General features: G+C 54.3%; 2 protein-coding genes across 2 annotated transcripts in view; one reads left to right on the top strand and one right to left on the bottom strand.

Annotated features, from left to right (window-relative positions):
* Nucleotides 1-1,973: 1,973 nt before the first annotated feature.
* On the bottom strand, nt 1,974-17,077 carry LOC133356693 (glucoside xylosyltransferase 1-like). Its single transcript, XM_061574334.1, has 8 exons — nt 16,755-17,077; nt 13,824-13,913; nt 11,407-11,578; nt 10,470-10,601; nt 8,668-8,919; nt 8,336-8,459; nt 7,054-7,226; nt 1,974-3,612 (listed from the first exon to the last, which is right to left on the bottom strand). The coding sequence occupies exons 1-8, from the start codon at nt 17,075-17,077 to the stop codon at nt 3,457-3,459; spliced, it is 1,422 nt and encodes a 473-aa protein (XP_061430318.1). The 3' UTR covers nt 1,974-3,456.
* A 357-nt stretch (nt 17,078-17,434) lies between these two features.
* Nucleotides 17,435-20,139, top strand: part of LOC133356692 (contactin-2-like) — a 25,846-nt gene continuing 23,141 nt past the window's right edge. Inside the window, exon 1 of the mRNA XM_061574333.1 lies at nt 17,435-17,456. Coding sequence (XP_061430317.1) covers nt 17,435-17,456 — 22 coding nt within the window. The remainder of the gene's footprint in view (nt 17,457-20,139) is intronic.

Below are 20,139 nucleotides of genomic sequence, written 5' to 3'. Positions count from 1 at the left end.
CAAAGAGTATGGTCTGAATTTGCGACGAACGTCTCGACACCCTGCACTGGCCTCCGTCTGGGTCTACTCGTGGCAGACGGCTCGTCTTGATTCCTTCAACCCATGCCGAGGACAACGGGGCGACTGCTTCTTCTTCTCCGTGCTGCACTCACCACCCTGCAGGTCACCACACTTCTCCCTCTGCCTCTCCGCTCACACCACTCCACTTGATAATCGCCTACTCCCATCATCATCATCGCCTCTGTTCCCGGAGCACTTCTAACAATTGTACTCATCTCACGAAGCGTGTTGCACTGTTATCTATTACAATTTTGACGGCGCTGCTGGTTGCTGCTGCCCGCTTCACCCTTTTGGGCCCGTGCTCCCGAACTGTGTTCAACAAAATAAATGCAGCGCATGTTACACATTCCTGCGGAGGGAGCTGGTAGGAACGTTGGGTTGCTCGGTCAATGGCCAGGGTCAACGGCGGCGTGGTGTATTCCGCAAATATGGCCGACTGTGAGGACGGGCACAAGCCGGCGTGAATAGGTTAAACGTTGAGTTTTATAAGGGCACCACGGGGTGACCAGCCCCTCCCCACCCAGCCCCACCCAGCCCCACCCTCCCCACCCAGCCCCTCCCCACCCTCCCTGCACGACGGACACAATAATCCCCTGTGGGCTGGTGTCGTCCTAAGCGTGGCTCCACCGTCACGCGCTCCACCGTCAAGCGCTCCACCGTCACGTGCTGCCCATCCATCAGCGGAGGGAGGATGGACGGCCACACGGACTCGTCGGCGACGAGGTGAATCCAACAGTCGTTCTTGTAGGTTGAGAGTGGAACAGGAGAATAGGACTGGGGTGGGGGATTCAAATGATAGCCTCACCTACCACTGTTGCTGTATCCCACACTGAATGGCGATGATTTCTTGGTAGAGGTATAATTTTTTATTGGTTGAACGGGTGACCCAATATGGTTCTGGGCAACATGGGTGAAGGTGGAAACGTGTGGACGGGAAGTAGTTGTTCAAGGGTGGCTTGGGTCGTGCTTCCTCTGCTGAGGTGCAGCGAACACGGCCCTTGAAAACGGTTGTGAAGGTAACGAGCGGGGGGGGGGGGGATCAAACTAAAAACGAAACTTTTTTATTTTACCAGGTAAGGCCCACGGAGCTATGTAGCTCTTTTTCAGAAGCGACCCGACCACAAATGACAGCTCAACGAAGTGGCTTATCGTGTGGAAATTTATAGCAGCCAAATACTCTAAAACGCGTGGTCCTGATTCTAAATGGGGAGGAAACCCCAGAGGAAGCGGGGGAAAATCTACGCGATTACCAAATATGCAGCAGGCGAGGTAGTTAATATCTCGCCACCGTGGCACCCTAAGGCAGAGACTCCCACGGAAGTGAACGCCCTGGAGGGGGAATGGGGGCGCTGGTGCGGCGGGGCGCTGGTGGAGCTTTTCGTCCTCATGGGAGCCGCAACTCGGTACAGCAGCAGCTCGAGCCGAGTCTCGTAAACGAGTAGAGGCAGCCTCTTCTGGCGGGGTGAGACGAGGAGGGTGCACGCCACAAACGGACCTCGGCAGGACGACCTGGGAAGGTGTTGGCAGCCGACTAAACAACCCGGCGGCCGGTGCAGCTGAGCGCGCAGACAGAAGGTGGCGGCTGCCTTTGACGGGGCGAGGCCACGCAGGGGGGAATATCAGGAGGAGCCTGAGAGAGCTCGGGGCTGCCGTGGGATCGTGGTGGACTGTTGCCACGCCGCCGGTGTCTCCGTGCCGTCTCTGTCTCCGTGCCGTCGTTGCTTGGGTGCTGTCCTAGCCCAAGTATCTGTTGTTATTCTAGCCCAGTACCGTATGCTAGTCATAGCTAAGTACTGTAGGATGTGAGAGTACATTATCTGCGCCCTTAATAAATAAAGAAGACGAAAAGTGTCAGAGTCATTGCACAGTGACCTCGCCAAAAGCCACTGCAAGGATGACCGGAGTTTGCATGATGGTTTATTCCCTGACGAAATCGGCAAGGTGTTGCGATTCATTTGTGGCAAGCGCTTGTACAGTAATTGAAAGCTTTATTGCTCAAATACTTCAGTCTTGATACACGAGAGGTTAGTGTTGCTGGTCAAGATGCGACGATCTGACCCAGTGGCACCGTGGTCAGAACGCGCCTCTCACAATGTAGACATTAACACCCTGAGTCGCCCACACCCTTCCAGGATTTACACATTCAATTCCTGCAGAAGGGCTGGGGAGTGATTTAACCAATCCACCCCTCCTGAGGTTGGGGACGCCAAGTGGTTTCCCCTCTGGATACCAGCCTCTACCGTGGTAATGTGGAATTTCTACCATTGGCTTGGAGCCACTAACAGGCACAACCCATATGCTTCAGTTGAGGGATGCACTCATTTTTAAATCCTTTATATTAAGTTCACTTGCTTGCTTGCTTGCGCGCTTACGACCGTGCAAATCTTTCGGTCGTTTTTTAACCCACTTCCCGTGATCCAATCGAGTTGACATTTTTCACACAGACTCGTTGTGCGAGACAATTAATGTTCGTGAAAACAAATTAAATATTTAATTACCAATTGCTTAATACTGCAGACAATCATCTGACCCATAGGTGGCAGCCATCTCAAGCCAGAGGACGAGAGGACTCTAGCCGCCACGCATATAAAGGATTTATAGTGAAAAACTTTGTTTTTACGGGTTATACTTATTTCACGTGAAAATAAACTGAGTTGGAAGATACATAAATGTGGCTGCTGAACTCCAAGCTCTGGGTTTCACCCCCCCCACCCGCCTCCATGCGCTGGGTTGCAGACTGACACAGAGCGGCTCCCAGCATGCACCGCGTGGGCGGGGCGAGGGGCCCCGTGTGGCTCTATCGCCACTAGGGGGCGCTACAGCGGTGCCCCTCAAGTCTCGTGGCTGTGACTCGAACCAAGCCTCCCACGTGTATCGGGCAGCACGTGATGCACAGCTGAGGTATGTATCTAGAAAACAGCAGCGGTCCTCTCTGCGGTGGTGCATTCAGCCCAAGGGGACGCGTGTTCCTGTGAGACGTCCGTGTAGTCATCAAGTACCACTACGTCGGTTTTCGCGGTTGTGCTTTATAGCTCCCGATTGTGATTTTTGGGTTGTGCTGCATGTTGTTGACACACTCGCACAGACACGCACACACACACACATACAGCAGCACAGTAAGTGGGCACGTAAGCCTGTCTGTTCAGCAGACTGTTACAGAGTGGTTTCGCCCAGGTGTGCTATGGGCTCACCACTTTGCGCGCAAGTGGTGAGCCCGTGTGCACCGGCTGACGAAGCTAGTGAGTAGTAACGTCGGCCGGCCCACATCAATCGCAGCCAGCATCCAGAAGAGAAGCTCCCAGTTCGTGGAGCGAATCATCGGACAACGCGAGGCACAACCCGGAACGCGAGCGAGCGAGCGAGCGAGAGTAGTGACCGACGTCCGCGCGCCGTCCTCTACTGCGGCTCCGCAGACGCCGCTGCCGCGCTGCGCTCGAGCTGCCCCAGCAGCACGTGGGCCACGCGGCCGCAGTACGTGTGCGCCGCCTCGCCCATGGCGGCACGCGCCGGCGCCAGCAGCTCGGACTCGAGGTCGCCGCTGCCAAGTCGGTACTGCACACGCACGCACGCACGCACCGTGACGGTGTGAGGTTGAGGAGTGGCCGGTGTCTTCACAGCGTCCGTGCCAGACGCGCCGCTGCACGCGCAGAGCATCTGCGTTCAGGCGGGCAGGCCAGCAGAGTGGCTACCGAGTGTGCAGGAGGTTCAAGTTCAAGTTCATTTATTAGGTATAGCCCTGTGAGCCATTCAGCTCTTGAATCGGGTGCAACCGCAACAAACAAAAAACAAAAACATGAACAAAAAAACATCTTAAAGTGAATATGTGACTAAGTGCAAACAGAAAATCCAAGAAAAGACAGCAAAAATATTGCAGAAAAAACACCGTACACCAACGCTGTGTGCAAAAATCCCAGTGGGATGCAAGTCAAACAACAACAACAACCACAAGACAACTTAGATTAAGGCCATCAGTCTAACTCTGTACTACCACAACACAAACATGGCTAAACCAATACACTTTTCGAAATCACCAAAATAAAGCCATGAAGGCAATGAAAAAGCAATCATAGGAACTGACGGAATTTTCACAATAAATGGCATAAACAACATGTACTACCAAAACCCTGCAGCCATAGCTGGCTGCATGAGTCACTCCACAACAGCAGGAGCATCAATCGGAGTATTGTAATTTTTCAATGCACCTTTAAGATCAGCACACTAAATCAAAACACAGGTCATACTTTGTAGCGATCATCCGGAGCGAAACATTTTATTTTAGGTCACTGAATAGCACTGGCAGCTAGGGGTGTACAACTCCTCTAAAGCAGTTTTGAGTGAAGATCTCATAGGTAGTGACTCAAGTTTCAATTTATTTGCAACAGCATTCCAGACCCTGGGGGCATCAATAGCAAAGGCCCTTCCTCCAGTATATGTACGGCAATAGGGAATATTAAGCTGGTAAATGAGTGTAGACCTTAGGTCAAATTTGTTCTTTGAAACAGAGACGAGATCCAGCAGGTAATCTGCAGATTTTTTCGCAAGTACATCATGAATAAATAAGATCTGGTGCACAAGCCGTCGAACATTCAGAGATGTTAAGTTTGACCCAATGTAGAGATCACAGTGGTGAGTCCTATATGGGCAGTTCAATGCAAATCTTAAGGCCGAGTGATACATTGAGTCAAGCTTCTTCAGTACAGTACTTGGGGCTGATTTATACACAATGTCACAGTAATCAAGTAGAGGCAGTACGGTAGCTTTAATCAATTCCAAACGGAACATAGGAGGGAAGCAGTGCTTGTGTCGATATAGAAAACCAATTTTAATTTTTGTCTTTTTCCCAATATAATCAATGTGATCTTCAAAATTCAGTTTTGAATCCAGGATGACCCCAAGATACTTATAGATCTTGACTTGCTCTATTTGATCATTATTTAAGGTATGTAATTGGGGAAAAATAACTTCTCGCTTTAGTCCTGGTGAGAAGCATAGCACCTTGGTTTTGGCAGGATTTAGGACCAGTTTAAGAGCAACTAGCTGATGTTGTAGTTTGTTGAAATCACTCTGGAGCTTAGCAATCACGTCATACGGAGAGCGGCCAGCAGTAATTAGTACCGTGTCATCTGCAAAAAGATTTACCCTGGAATAATCCAGTTCAGTGCCCAAGTCATTTACATAAAGAGAAAACAAGAGGGGGCCGAGAATGGAACCCTGTGGAACCCCTTTTGTTATCTTAACACTGTTTGACCTCCAACCATCTGTGCATACAGTTTGGGTGCGAGAAAAGAGGTAATTTTTTAACCATTTTACTGTGTTTTCGGAAAAACCGAGGCAACTTATTTTACTAAGCAGGATGTTGTGGTCTACTGTATCAAAAGCTTTGGACAAGTCAAGAAAAAGACAGGCGCAGTACTGCTTATTATCAAGGCTACTGTAAATGTGATTCAGAGAGTCTAATGCAGCAGATGTGGTGCTGTATTTTTTTCGGAACCCAGATTGTTTTAGATGTAATAGATTGTTGGCGGACAGGAAACTGCTAATTTGGTAGGTCAATAATTTTTCAAAAATTTTCATCAACGGGGACAAAATTGAGATAGGTCGGTAGTTATTTGGATCATCTTTAGGGCCCCCTTTGTGAAGTGGACGAACATAGGAATGTTTCCATTCTAGAGGAACTGATGCTTCTTTGATGGACAGGTTGAAAATATGGGCTATAGGTTTGTATATTAGGTGACCAACAGTTAGTAGAGCAAAGACGGGAATACTATCTGCTCCGGTAGAGGAGGACCCTTTGAGGTAGGACAGTTGTTTCAGAACATTACTTTCATGGATTGGCTGAAAACTAAATTCGCTTAATGTTTGGACAGGAGTGTAGGAATTTGCATGAGCATGGGTGACTCCCAATACATTATCAAATAGGGTACTAGCTTCAGAAAAATGAAGGTTAAAATTGTCAACTATTTTTTGGGGATCTGAAAAATATTCCCCATTTCGGTTAAGCTGAACGGGCAGATGATCTGTTTTGGATGCCTTTTCGATACATTTGATTGTTTTCCAGAAAATCCTGGCATTTCCATGAGATTCAGGGAGAGTGGAAGAGAAGTAGTTATTTTTTGCATGCCGTATTTTTTTGACGCATCTATTCCTTAAAATCCTGTATTCTAGCCAGTCATTGACCAAATTACTTTTCTGAGCACATGCCCAAGCCTTGTCCCTAGTTTTCATGAGCTTTGTAATCACAGGATCAAACCATGGTGGACGGTTGCCTTTAGTTTTAAATTTAACCAACGGAGCATGTTTGTTAAGAATTTGGAGAAACGTGTACCTGAAGGTCTCCCAAGCCGTAGTCAGGTTTGGAATATCACAGACCTTGTCAATATCCGAGTGAAGCACATCATTAGTAAATGCCTGAGTGCTGAAGTGTTTAATGGAGTGCTTCTCAACCAATTTAGGGGGGGCTTTGGGTCTGGCTGATGATCTCACCCCAAAAATGAAGGAGTGATCACTAAGGTTATTACCTAGAACACCAGTCAGTGCGAAATTGTGAGGGGCATTTGTCAATAGGACGTCAAGCAGAGATGACTGTCCCGGATTTTTTAGGTTGGGTCTTGTGGGGACATTTATTAATTGAAACAGGTTAAATTCATCTGCAAAATTTGTGGCCACGGCCGGCGGGTTTAGCCAATTCCAATTTAGATCACCCACTAAAACTATTTCACCTTTAGGGAGGCCCCCAAGAAGCTCTCTCAGGTGCACCATGAGCCACTGGCCGGAGGAGCGCTGACACCCGGCTAAGAGGAGGAAACATTTAATGGGGGAGGTGAGGCCCCTTTTAAGAGCCTGCACCAACCTGCATGCAACAGAGTTGTGCAACTGCTCGCTCCGATGTGGACCCCAGCTTGAGCATGCCCCTCAAAGAATGTATCCCTGCGCCCTGTTGCCAGCGTGCACGTGGCGCGGGTGAACTGGTGTGATGGCCAAGAAGGTACGCACGTGCAGCAGCGCCTGGTAGATGGCGCGGAAGGCCGGCTGCTTGCCGTCGTGGTACACGCCGCGGTTGCCGTGCAGCACGGCCACGCCGTCGCGCTCGGCGCCACCGCAGTTGCTGCCGTACATGCAGTGGTCGGGACGGAAGTTCCAGCGGCAATCGAAGACGTGCACCATCTCTGTGGGGCCGCGAGCGGCGCGGGGAGACGCGCGTCAACCCGTGCGGCCCTTGCGCCGGGCCACTATCTAACCAGGCGGGGGCCCGTCGTGATGCCCGTCTCGTCGTTAAAGAGGAAACCGCAGCAGTGCGAAGGTATTCCGTGACACAATTATACAGTTTATGGTTAGGGTAGAAGGGCCCAGGCAGCGTTCCTGACTGAGCCGCCTTTCTACGTGGCGATTGTAAGCTATCTCCATGTCTGCATGGGTTTCCTCTGGACTCCCTGGTATTGGGCAAAACATCCCAGTGCTGAAAAATGTGCCTGAGAATGACTCAGTTGTGATCACACACACAACAGCAACATCGCCCCCTACTGCGAAAGCATGGCAGGACCCTCCTGAAAAAGGTCCTCTGACTCGGAGAGGCTTTCCTGATAAACCAGCATAATAAGAACAATAATACCCTTAATAATGAATATCCTTTTGTCAACCGACTGCTGGGTGAAGCCTTCCCTATACCACGTGGGTCATGGAAGTTAATTGACCATACTTCACCGTGCTGCGCTGCCCTCTGCTGACAACACGGCCCCGGCGTTTCGCCTGGCGGTCCATCATCCAAACAGCGGTGACATCGCAGCTGTGAGTTGACGACTCCAACAGCGCCACCCGGTCAAATTAAACGTAAACGAGGGGCCAAAAATAAACTACAGTTGTATCAATAAATAAACTTGCCGATTAAGCAGCCAGGATTGAGCAAATGCACCACCGACCTGATTTTCCGATGTTTACAAACACGGCGCAGTCGCTCACCACCCGCGGTACTGCCATCCGAGCCTGTTGGCGCACGCCCAGCAACCGCGAGCGCCAACGCTACAAACGACCACACCGCCCGCTGCCTCGTATGCCGACCTTCTGTCGGCGGCTCTTCAGAAAACGCTCTGCGGTTTTCTTTTCAATGCCAAAGCGAGTGCAGCGCCGCTGTACTCGCCAAAGCACAGGTCCGACGGTGGTTGCGCGTGGGTGGAGGCCACGTTTCCTCCCGGGCCCCACCGGACAGACACCCTCGATGCGCAGCGGCTCTGTCTGGCGACACGCTCCCACCCCGTTACTGATTCGACGGGGGCCTCACCGGGGTTGTAGTGGAAGATGATGTTGAGCAGGTCCTGGTCACCCCACGTGATGTTCAGCCGGTACTTGTTGTAGAGCGGCAGCAGCATCTCGCCCCAGGCCAGCCGCACGGCGCTCATGTCATTCTGAGGGATCGCAAAACACGGTTCGGTCCCTCGCAGCGACGCAACGTTGTTCCCAAGCTTAAATCGCCGCCTCGCCTTTACGAGAGTTACCGTGCCACCCCAGAACCTATTGGAGACCGACGGACAGAGTTCACGCATTAACCCACTCGACCTTACTTGGAAAGGATTCGGAAAGGCCGGCGCCGGACCGAGCGATCCCGGCTCCCACCTTAAACTGCGCGGTGCGCAGGCCTGCCAGATCCATGAGCATAACCCCGGAGTTGACCCCCGTGCGGCCCAGGTAGGGGTGGCGGCCGAAGCGGTTGTACCAGCCGATCTGCAGCAGCTCGTGCTCGGGCGCGAGGCCCGCGAGGCGCCAGGCCCCGAAGCGGCGCCGCAGCGCCCACAGCTCGTCGACAGGCGCCAGGAAGAGCACGTCCGTGTCCACGTAGAGCAGCCAGCCCACGTGGGGCAGCAGCAGCTGCGGCAACACCACCACCACGCGCGCGGGACGGGGCGGGGGGGGCTTTTTGAGCAACGAGGCGGCCCTCGTCCCCTGTTTACAGCCCTGAGCCAGTGGTGGACATTCCTCATGCCTATGGCAGGGGGCAAGTATGTCCAATGACAACCGCTGTTGGTTTATTTTCCCATACGGTGGCGCTTGGGCATTTAGACGTTAAATCGATTTTAAATTATTTCCAGCAGCAGTACTTGTTTTACAGTAAGAATGAGTTACGTTTCATAACGCATTCTAACACTTGTTCAGTTGTACGTGTTTTAAATGTGATCAATGGGGACAGGCCTGAGGACATTACAACTGCAGTGCCGTGCAGTGCCGTGCAGTGCTGCTATGAGAACTTTCATTTCTAGGGCATGGTACACCAAAGACAAGCCCTGAAGCCGGACCACTTGATGCTGTAAGAGCCGACCAATCGTGCAAAGCTTTGAGCAGCAGCTGCAAATTATTTAACGGTAATGATTGGTCGGTGTGAAAAATAATTTTGTGAGGGGCACGAAGAGCGGTGGTTAACAATTCTTGAGATGATACCAAAGTGCCAGCGGCAGTAACTATCTCTGTACGAGTGGATATCTACTTATTTCGTGCAATTCCAAATAAAATCGCAGTGATGTCCGGTTCACATAAGCATCGAGGTAGTGAGTCCACCTACAGGACAACCACTGTAGACAAAGTAAGTGGAAGTTATTTTATCATCCGTGCAGATGATTGGCCAAGTCAACCACCCAACCTTCCGATTGCGAGCCGCTCGCTCAACCACCAAGCCACCTGGCCGGGTCGTACGATATACGGCGTGACGGGTACAAATATTTCTCAGTGTTGCAAATTATAATCTAACTCGATGAGGTGGGATATTTACGTTTTGGCCAAAATCGTTGAGCGAATCCAATTTACATTCTGTTGTAAACGGAGTCATAATTTGTACTGTGACCGGGTGTGGTGGTGAACATTGCCACCTACTGCCAGGTCCGGCGCTCTGCAGTGAAGCCCAAAAAACATCGTCTCTTCCCGTGAACCATCGAACCGACCTCCGACCAGAATTTGAACTCGCAAGCTTCCAATCGCGAGGCGCTCGCTCCACCGCTGAGTGACGTGGCCAGATACGAGTCATCCCCCTACAGATGTAACCCCGACCGTCCCCCCACTGGGCCGGCAACGAAGATGAGTGCCGCCCTCCACTCCTGGGTAGACGTGCCATGGCGCAAGCGGCCTGGCGTCAGGAATTCTAAGTGCTCTCACGAGAGGCACAGGAGCGGCGTATCCTGCTGTGAAGCACCAGACGTTAGTCGTAAGTGTTGCCATCAAGCCGCCCATCCATATACATTTTATTAGCGTTCGAGGAGAACTGGGAAACGCCCTCTGGCGAAGAACCGCTTTACAAAGCACTGGCTATTTATATAGAAACCCAATTGCTATGAAAATAAATATCGTATCGTGAGACGTGATATCGTGGCAACGCTGCTTGCGCCTTCAGGTTTCGCAGCAGCGAAGCGTCCCTGTCTCCAGGCCCTTACAGGCAGGAAGAGGCGTTGAGAGGCGCAGGGCTTAAAGAGTTTCCTCCAGGCGTCCGCGTTGTCGGCGGGGAAGGTGATTGGGTACAGCGAGAATGACAGCTTCCTCCGATACCGCAACGGCCACGCCAGCAGCTGAATGAGTGGGGAACGCACACGCACATTCACAAAACGAGGGTTTTCACAGCCACTCGGAGTCCGAGTGAGCTCTTCCTGGCTAGGCCGCGTGTTGAGGCTGTCTTCTCTCAAGCTTTCGCCACGGACTGCTGTGGGCGCCTTCGGGAGTTGAGGTGAAAATCCCCGCAGCAGTGCGCAGCAAAAGCTTGGCAGACGAGATGTTCCACACGCGGCTAACCAGGAAGACCACACTTAATAATAATTTAGTACATTTGCTAATTACGCCATTCTTATAGTGCAGGGCTAGCACGTAGACGCTGCTGTTTCACTGTTATAGCCTCCAATAGTTTTACATCAGGGGGCGACGTTGCTGTGTAATCCCAATTTAGTGTTTTGCCGGTAGTTTTTGCCGGTAATTTGGATAAGGACACCGGCACACAATGGCTTCCTCATTTTGGATGATATTGGAGGATGTCTAACATCCACCGTGAATCAGACAGCGGTTAATATACCCACAGTAGTAACCAAGGTGACCTGATGGATTCAAATCGCAAAAGTCTAACAAGCGGCAGAGGCGCTACCACTGGGCTACGCCACCACGCTGGAGGAGAAGATTCCCCATTTAACTTCGCGCACTGCTCGGGCGAGTGCTGTGAGCGTCATTAAGAGACAACACGGCACACGACGGATGTATTGTGACCAGCACCGCGGTGGTGCGGATAGAACCACAGACACGACAAGGCGGTGGTGTAGCCGGCACCACAGACACGACAAGGTGGTGGTGTAGCCGGCACCACGCATTCCGGCCCTGCTGTGCGTTCACCTGCTCCCGAAAGCTGGCGTGCAGTTCATCCTCTGCGAAGATGTGGGCGTGCAGGCGTGCACGGCTGAAGAGCGCTGCGGACTTGAGCATGACCATGGTCTCCTCGAGGCGAGCGCCGCACGCCACCACCGCCAGCTGCAGCGCCTCGGCCACGCTCCCTCCGCGCGTACACCTACACAACGAGCGCGGTCGCACATTCACACAACAAGCGCGATCGTACACCCACACAACGATGAGCGCGGTCGCACACCCACACAAGTGCAGCCCAACACCCACACAACGACGAGCGCGATCGCATACCCACGCGACGACAAGCACGATCGCACACCCACACAACAAGCGCGATCGCACACCCACGCGGCAACAAGCACGGTAGCACACCCATACAACAAGCGCGATCGCACACCCACGCGACGACAAACACGATCGCACACCCACACAACAAGCGCGATCGCACACCCACGCGGCAACAAGCACGGTCACACACCTACACAACGACGAGCGCCGTCGCACACCCACGCGGCAACAAGCACGGTCGCACACCCACACAACAAGTGCAATCGCACACCCCGTGACGAAAAGCACAGTCGCACACCCACACAAGTGCGGTCGCACACCCACGCGATGATAAGCGTGGCCGCATACCGTCCTAACGCTCGCCAAGCAACCCGTCCACCCACGCCACCCCCAAGCGGGCCGATCGTCGCTACCCTTGTTTACCCAGGGAAGCCTCGCCGAGTCTCAACGCTTTTTGGGGAGGGTCCTGCCAAGTTTTCGCAGAATGGGGGGCGATGTTGCTGCTGTGTATCATCCCAACCGAGTAAGATGCCTTTTCAATATTAAGGCGCATTGGCCAAGACCACTTACATTCTAGTGTTTAGTTATGGGGGGGAATTGGAGAAGCCAGAGGAAACCAGTGCAGGACAGGGGAAGAACACAAACTCCACACAGAAAGGTGCTTGAGGTTGGGAATCAAACCCAGGCACTTGTTGCTGCGAGGCACAAGTGTCACCGCTGCATCACCCAATCTACTGACAACGATTCCAGGTCGTCACGAGATTTCAGGCTCATTTATTTTGTCCCGTTCTATCGCCTTATCTTAGAGGCCATGTAGGAGGAGAGGAGGAGAGGACGACGCAAGATCAATTGGATGACAAATGTGATGACACCGACAGATAAACCGGCGCAGCCGATGCTGACGGGACCGTGCGAGGGACGGGCAAGCGTGGAGAGCGCTGACGGCCGTTGCGGACTGACGATGATTATAATATCCCGTAGCGTTATATTGTCAATCTCGCTAGTTTTTCTAAGGGTGCATATTACTGCAATGCGATTTGAATTCAAATTTCAATATTGATAAATAATTATGTGCAGGGTTCTATGCATATATTGAGCATCAAAATTGATTTTAATTGAATCACTGATGCATTGCGTGTTTATTGTTTTCAGTTCAATGGTGCAACATTGGAGATGATTGACATTTGAGGATGGCGCACAAACAACTCTTGGCTTTGTAATATCTGTGGACATTATCTGGAATTCCATGGCAGGATTAGGTAATAAATGTGCAAGTTCAGATAGCACATGGCAAGAAAGCACTGTATATGCCATCAGCCATAGGTTGCCGTGGGTTGGGTACATGTGGAGGAGGGAAGAGGCAGGTTAGACGGATCGTAGTGGCATTCAAAGGTCGGCGACCATGGGAAAGATCTGAAGGCAACAGATTGTGGGATATTGCAGGTTGTCTTGGAACTCTGCAAGGATGGGATCCAGCGATGGTGAGGTGCTTGCACGGCCTACGCCTCTGAGGGTTGGACCCTGACTCGAGTTCACAGCATTCCAAAATAAAATATGTAAAAAATAAAATAAAAAACACGCTTTAATGAAATGTACCGTACTCGTAATGGCAGAACTACACGACTCCTGGAAGTGGCCCCGCAGCTTGCCACAGCGTAAGGGGCCGTGGTGATTTACAGGCAACGTGAGTTGAGCGTGGACAATTAGACCGTAAAAAAGATTGTTTAAAATATATATTTTTATTTTTAATGATAGAAATAGTATTGTCATCAGTATGACATACCTATACCAATTTTGCAGTCGATACGACAATGGGAAGATGGTTGAAATTGAGTTCCAAGATTTGATGATACGACAACAGACTGAGTTAAATAAAAGAGTGTAAAATGTTTAAAATATATATTTTTACGTTTAATGATAGAATATAGTCTTGTTATCAGTACGACATAAGTATACCAAAGTTTTCAGTCGATAACACATTGGGAAGTGAGTAAAAATTGAGTTACAAGTGTTTTTAAGGATACGACAACAGACGGAGTGAGTTAAATAAAAGCGTGTAATAAAAATGCAGTTGTGTGGTTTGCAGTGCGAGTGCCTCTATTGTCAATCAGTTGGGCCACCTTTTTGCCGATTCCCAGAAACAATCAGCCCCACTCATGTCTTCAGGAAGCATCCAGTAGGGGTTCCACCAGCTCTGCTGGCTGTCACACCTAGACGGACAAAGAGGCAGTGTTAATTGCAGCAATGGAGTGAATTTAGACTGAACCATTAAAACAACCATAAAGGTATCCGTGAAAGTTCAAGCACATTGGCAAGAATGCTGCGTGGACACACGCCCACTATCTATACAGGACTAAATCCGCTCCAGACATCGACATCACACACCACGGGACACCCCTGCAAGCCAATATCATCCCGTTTGTACATGGTGGTCACCCATCGAAGCGCTAAGCAGGCTCAGAGCCTGCTTAGATTTCTGACGATATTGACTTTAAATTCCTGGCTTTTTGTCAGAATATTAACTCCATGTGTAGTAATAAGCGAATGACACAGGTTCGTGGTAATTATCAATAACCACTGCATACCAAAGGGGCTTAGTAAAGTCAGTTTAACATCAGGTAGGCTTTCCCGACCAACATCATCCATAATAGAGGTTTTTCTGGGTTAGATCGCGTAATTATATCAATGTGCCGTTAAAACCCGGGGTGGCAACGTAGTTTGTTGAGCATCCGCGTCTTGTTTACGGTTCAACTCCAACGGCCGCCCTGGTCATTCATTCCTCGATCGTACCTCGTGCAGTCTGCTCCACAGCTGACGTTAAAAGACCGACCCCGTGACGAATTCGCAAGAGTTGGCCACTGTGTGCCGGGGTACGCGTTTGCCAAATTGCAAAATTTCAACGCAAGCTTCTCATTTGGGATTCTACAACCCATAGCAGCAATCGGCGCCCGCTAGCGGCACATTCATGTCCCCAGGTCGCTCTTGCAAATGAGTCTCTGTTAGAGTTCTCACCTAACCCGATTAAACACAACCACACCTGAACACTATGCCAGCACTGCGATGACTCCACACAGAGTAACCACCACTACTACACAGAGTGACCACCACCACACAGAGTGACCACCACCACACAGATTGACCACCACCACTACACAGAGTGACCACCACCACTACTACACAGAGTCACCACCACCACCACCACTACACAGAGTGACCACCACCACACAGAGTGACCACCACCACACAGAGTGACCACCACCACACAGAGTGACCACCACCACACAGAGTGACCACCACACAGAGTGACCACCACCACACAGAGTGACCACCACCACACAGAGTGACCACCACCACTACACAGAGTGACCACCACCATGGCACCACCACTACACAGAGTGACCACCACCACACAGAGTGACCACCACCACACAGAGTGACCACCACCACTACACAGAGTGACCACCACCCACTACACAGAGTGACCACCACCACACAGAGTGACCACCACCACCAGAGTGACCACACCACAGAGTGACAATACCACCACACAGAGTGACCACCACTACACATAGTGACCACCACCACCCCAGAGTGACCACCACCACCACTACACAGAGTGACCACCAACACCACTACACAGAGTGACCACCACACAGAGTGACCACCACACAGAGTGACCACCACCACACAGAGTGACCACCACCACACAGATTGACCACCACCACTACACAGAGTGACCACCACACTACTACACAGAGTCCACCACCACCACCACCCCTACACAGAGTGACCACCACCACACAGAGTGACCCCACCACACAGAGTGACCACCACCACCAGAGTTGACCACCACCACACAGAGTGACCACCACACAGAGTGACCACCACCACACAGAGTGACCACCAACCACACAGAGTGACCACCACCACTACACAGAGTGACCACCACCATGGCACCACCACTACACAGAGTGACCACCACCACACAGAGTGACCACCACCACACAGAGTGACCACCACCACTACACAGAGTGACCACCACCACTACACAGAGTGACCACCACCACACAGAGTGACCACCACCACACAGAGTGACCACCACACAGAGTGACCAATACCACCACACAGAGTGACCACCACTACACAGAGTGACCACCACCACCACCACCAGAGTGACCACCACCACCACTACACAGAGTGACCACCACCACCACTACACAGAGTGACCACCACACAGAGTGACCACCACACAGAGTGACCACCACCACCACACAGAGTGACCACCACCACCACTACACAGAGTGACCACCACCACCACTACACAGAGTGACCACCACCACCACTACACAGAGTGACCACCACCACTACACAGAGTGACCACCACCACTACACCACCACCACCACCACCAGAGTGACCACCAACCACTACACAGAGTGACCACCACCACACCACCACACTGACCACCACCACTACACAGAGTGACCACCACCATCACCACCACACAGAGTGACCACCACCACCACCACCACTACACAGAGTGACCACCACCACTACACAGAGTGACCACCACCACCACACAGAGTGACCACCACCACCACCACTACACAGAGTGACCACCACCACCACTACACAGAGTGACCACCACCACACAGAGTGACCACCACCACCACCACACAGTGACCACCACCACTACACAGAGTGACCACCACCACCACTACACAGAGTGACCACCACCACCACTACACAGAGTGACCACCACCACCACTACACAGAGTGACCACCACCACCACTACACAGAGTGACCACCACCACTACACAGAGTGACCACCACCACCACCACTACACAGAGTGACCACCACCACCACTACACAGAGTGACCACCACCACTACACAGAGTGACCACCACCACTACATAGAGTGACCACCACCACTACACAGAGTGACCACCCACCACTACACAGAGTGACCACCACCACCACTACACAGAGTGACCACCACCACCATACACAGAGTGACCACCACACCACACACACAGAGTGACCACTGTTACCGTCGTCTCCGCGGCGTCCCGCGCGCTGCCCGCCGCTCGGATAGATTCGCCGCCGGCGAGGAGCCACCCTCCGCGGCAGCGCGAGGACATCGCTCCGAGGCCCCAACCGCGGACACCGCGACCACCGCGACCACCACCGCGGCTGCTGCGAGCGACAGCTGCAGCAGTGGAGAGAGCAAGGCGGGTGTCGCCGCGCGCACGCCGCGCCGCATGTTTGCTACACCGGCCTCATGGTGGTGCAGGGTGGGGGGCAGGGGGGGCAGGGGCCGCGCTCTGCACGGCTGGGCGCAATCAGTGCCGTGGCCTCTACACGAGACGCGCATGGGGGTGGTGGGGGGGTGGTGGGGAGGGGTGGTGGGGGGTGGGGGGGAGGGGTGGTGGAGGGGGTGGGGGGGAGGGGTGGGGGGTGAGTGGTGGGGGGGGGGGTGGTGGGGAGTGGTGGGGGGGATGGGTAGGGGTGAGTGGTGGGGGTGAGTGATGGGGGGGGTGGTGGAGGTGTGGTGGGGGGGAGTGGTGGGGGGGAGTGGGGGGGTGGTGGTGGCGGTGGGGGGAGGGGTGGGGGTGGGGGAGTGGTGGGGGGGAGGGGTGGGGGTGAGTGTTAGGGGGGAGGGGTGGTTTGGCGGTGGGAGTGTTGGGGGGAGGGGTGGGGGTGAATGGTGGGGGAGGGGTGGGGGGGAGTAATGGGAGTGTTGGGGGCGAGGGGTGGTGGGGGGAGGGGGGAGTGGTGGGGGGAGGAGTGGGGGTGAATGGTGGAGGGAGGGGTGGGGGGAGTAGTGGGAGTGTTGGGGCGAGGGGTGGTGGGGGGAGGGGTGGGGGGGGGGAGTGGTGGGGGGGGGGGGGTGAGTGGTGGGGGGTAGTGGTGGGGGGGATTGGTGGGGGTGAGTAGTGGGGGGAGGGGTGGGGGGGGTGGGGAGTAGTGGGGGTGAGTGGTGGAGGTGAGTGGTGGTGGGGGGTGAGTGGTGGGGGGGGGAGTGGTAGGGTGGAGTGGTGGGGGCGGTGGGGGGAGGGGTGGGGGGAGTGGTGGGGGGAGGGGTGGGGGTGAGTGGTGGGGGGGATTGGTGGGGGTGAGTAGTGGGGGTGAGTGGTGGGGGGTAGTGGTGGGGGGGATTGGTGGGGGTGAGTAGTGGGGGGGAGGGGTGGGGGGGAGTGGTGGGGGTGAGTGGTGGAGGTGAGTGGGGGGGTGAGTGGTGGGGGGGAGTGGTAGGGTGGAGTGGTGGGGGCGGTGGGGGGAGGGGGTGGGTGGAGTGGTGGGGGGAGGGGTGGGGATGAGTGGTGGGGGGTCGTGGTGGGGGGGATTGGTGGGGGTGAGTAGTGGGGGGAGGGGTGGGGGGGAGTGGGGGGGTGAGTGGTGGAGGTGAGTGGTGGGGGTGAGTGGTGGGGGGGAGTGGTAGGGTGGAGTGGTGGGGGCGGTGGGGGGAGGGGGGGGGGAGGGGTGGGGTGAGTCTTGGGGGGAGGGGTGGGGGTGAATGGTGGGGGGAGGGGTGGGGGGGAGTGGTGAGAGTGTTGGGGGCGAGGGGTGGTGGTGGGGGAGGGGTGGGGGGGGGGAGTGGTGGGGGGAGGGGTGGGGGGGAGTGGTGAGAGTGTTGGGGGCGAGGGGGGGGGGGTGGTGGGGGGAGGGGGGGGGGGAGTGGTGGGGGGAGGGGGGGTGGGGGTGAATGGTGGGGGGGGGAGGGGTGGGGGGGGGTGAGAGTGTTGGGGGCGAGGGGTGGTGGGGGAGGGGTGGGGGGAGTGGTGGGGGGAGGGTGGGGGGGGGGAGTGGTGAGAGTGTTGGGGGCGAGGGGTGGTGGGGGGAGGGGTGGGGGGGTGGGGTGAATGGTGGGGGGAAGGGTGGGGGGGGGGGGAGTAATGGGAGTGTTGGGGGCGAGGGGGGTGGGGGGGGGGGTGGGGGGAGTGGTGGGGGGGGGTGGGGGGAGGTGGGGGGGGAGGGGTGGGGGTGGATGGGGAGGGGTGGGGGGGAGTAGTGGGAGTGTTGGGGGCGAGGGGTGGTGGGGGGAGGGGGGGGGGAGTGGTGGGGGGGGGTAGTGGTGGGGGGGATTGGTGGGGGTGAGTAGTGGGGGGAGGGGTGGGGAGGGGGAGTGGTGGGGGTGAGTGGTGGAGGTGAGTGGTGGGGGTGAGTGTTGGGGGGGAGTGGTAGGGTGGAGTGGTGGGGGCGGTGGGGGGAGGGGTGGGGGGAGTGGTGGGGGAGGGGTGGGGGGTGGGGGTGGGGTGGGGGGGATTGGTGGGGGTGAGTAGTGGGGGTGAGTGGTGGGGGGTAGTGGTGGGGGGGATTGGTGGGGGTGAGTAGTGGGGGTGAGTGGTGGGGGGTAGTGGTGGGGGGGATTGGTGGGGGTGAGTAGTGGGGGGGAGGGGTGGGGGGGAGTGGTGGGGGTGAGTGGTGGAGGTGAGTGGTGGGGGTGAGTGGGGGGGGGAGTGGTAGGGTGGAGTGGTGGGGGCGGGGGGGGAGGGGTGGGGGGAGTGGTGGGGGGAGGGGTGGGGGTGAGTGGTGGGGGGTCGTGGTGGGGGGGATTGGTGGGGGGAGTAGTGGGGGGGAGGGGTGGGGGGGGAGTGGTGGGGGTGAGTGGTGGAGGTGAGTGGTGGGGGTGAGTGGTGGGGGGGAGTGGTAGGGTGGAGTGGTGGGGGCGGTGGGGGGAGGGGTCGGGGGAGGGGTGGGGTGAGTCTTGGGGGGAGGGTTTGGGGTTAGTGGTGGGGGGGAGTGGTGGGGGGTGAGTAGTGGGGGGGGAGTGGTGGGGGGGAGTGGTGGGGGAAAAGAGGTGGGCCACTCGCGGATACTCAGATAATAATAGTAGTAGTAGGTTCACAGGCGAAGAGGTCTCGTTGAGATTGCGTGTCGCATCTGGCCGGGAATTAAAGGGCTGTCCATAAATGACGTCACGCACCTGGGGGGGGGGGTTGGAGAAATGTGACGTCACATCAAAATGCGCAACTTTAAATAAATATAGACAACACGTTCTTCTTAATTAAATTGACTTTTTAATAAATGTTTCTACTACAACATCAGAGTGCAGCGCCACATTAAATACGCACTACAATGACAATAGTTTAACGAGATTTGAAGCATTTTTTTATTTTTTGGGGGGGGCAGAGCTTTGTGACGTCATATTTGAGGGGGGGTCTGACTTTTTGTGACGCCGTGTGACGAGAGGGGGGGGGGGTGTTAACAAGTATAACCCGTAAAAACAAAGTTTTTCACTATAAATCCTTTATATGCGTGGCGGCTAGAGTCCTCTCGTCCTCTGGCTTGAGATGGCTGCCACCTATGGGTCAGATGATTGCATTGCACCATTAAGCAATTGGTAATTAAATATAATATTTTGTCCCAAAAAGTGTAAAATTTTTGAAAAAAAATTTCACGAACATTAATTATCACGCACAACGAGTCTTTGTG

Source organism: Lethenteron reissneri, chromosome 55 (genome assembly GCF_015708825.2).
Source record: "Lethenteron reissneri isolate LAM-NWPU_2019-01 chromosome 55, ASM1570882v1, whole genome shotgun sequence".
Classification (NCBI taxonomy): Eukaryota; Metazoa; Chordata; class Hyperoartia; order Petromyzontiformes; family Petromyzontidae; genus Lethenteron; species Lethenteron reissneri.
Note: the sequence above shows the minus strand (reverse complement) of the source record. Positions and strands in the feature narration are given on the sequence as shown.

What these genes read in the sequence shown, in the direction of transcription:
- LOC133356693 (XM_061574334.1), bottom strand. Translation starts at nt 17,077, where the DNA reads ATGCGCGTCTCGTGTAGAGGCCACGGCACTGATTGCGCCCAGCCGTGC. An exon ending in TTCTGGGAATCGGCAAAAAG is followed by an intron (nt 11,579 to 13,823) that starts GTGGCCCAACTG and finishes CTCGTTGTGTAG; the next exon opens with GTGTACGCGCGGAGGGAGCG. An exon ending in ACGCCAGCTTTCGGGAGCAG is followed by an intron (nt 10,602 to 11,406) that starts GTGAACGCACAG and finishes CCACTCATTCAG; the next exon opens with CTGCTGGCGTGGCCGTTGCG.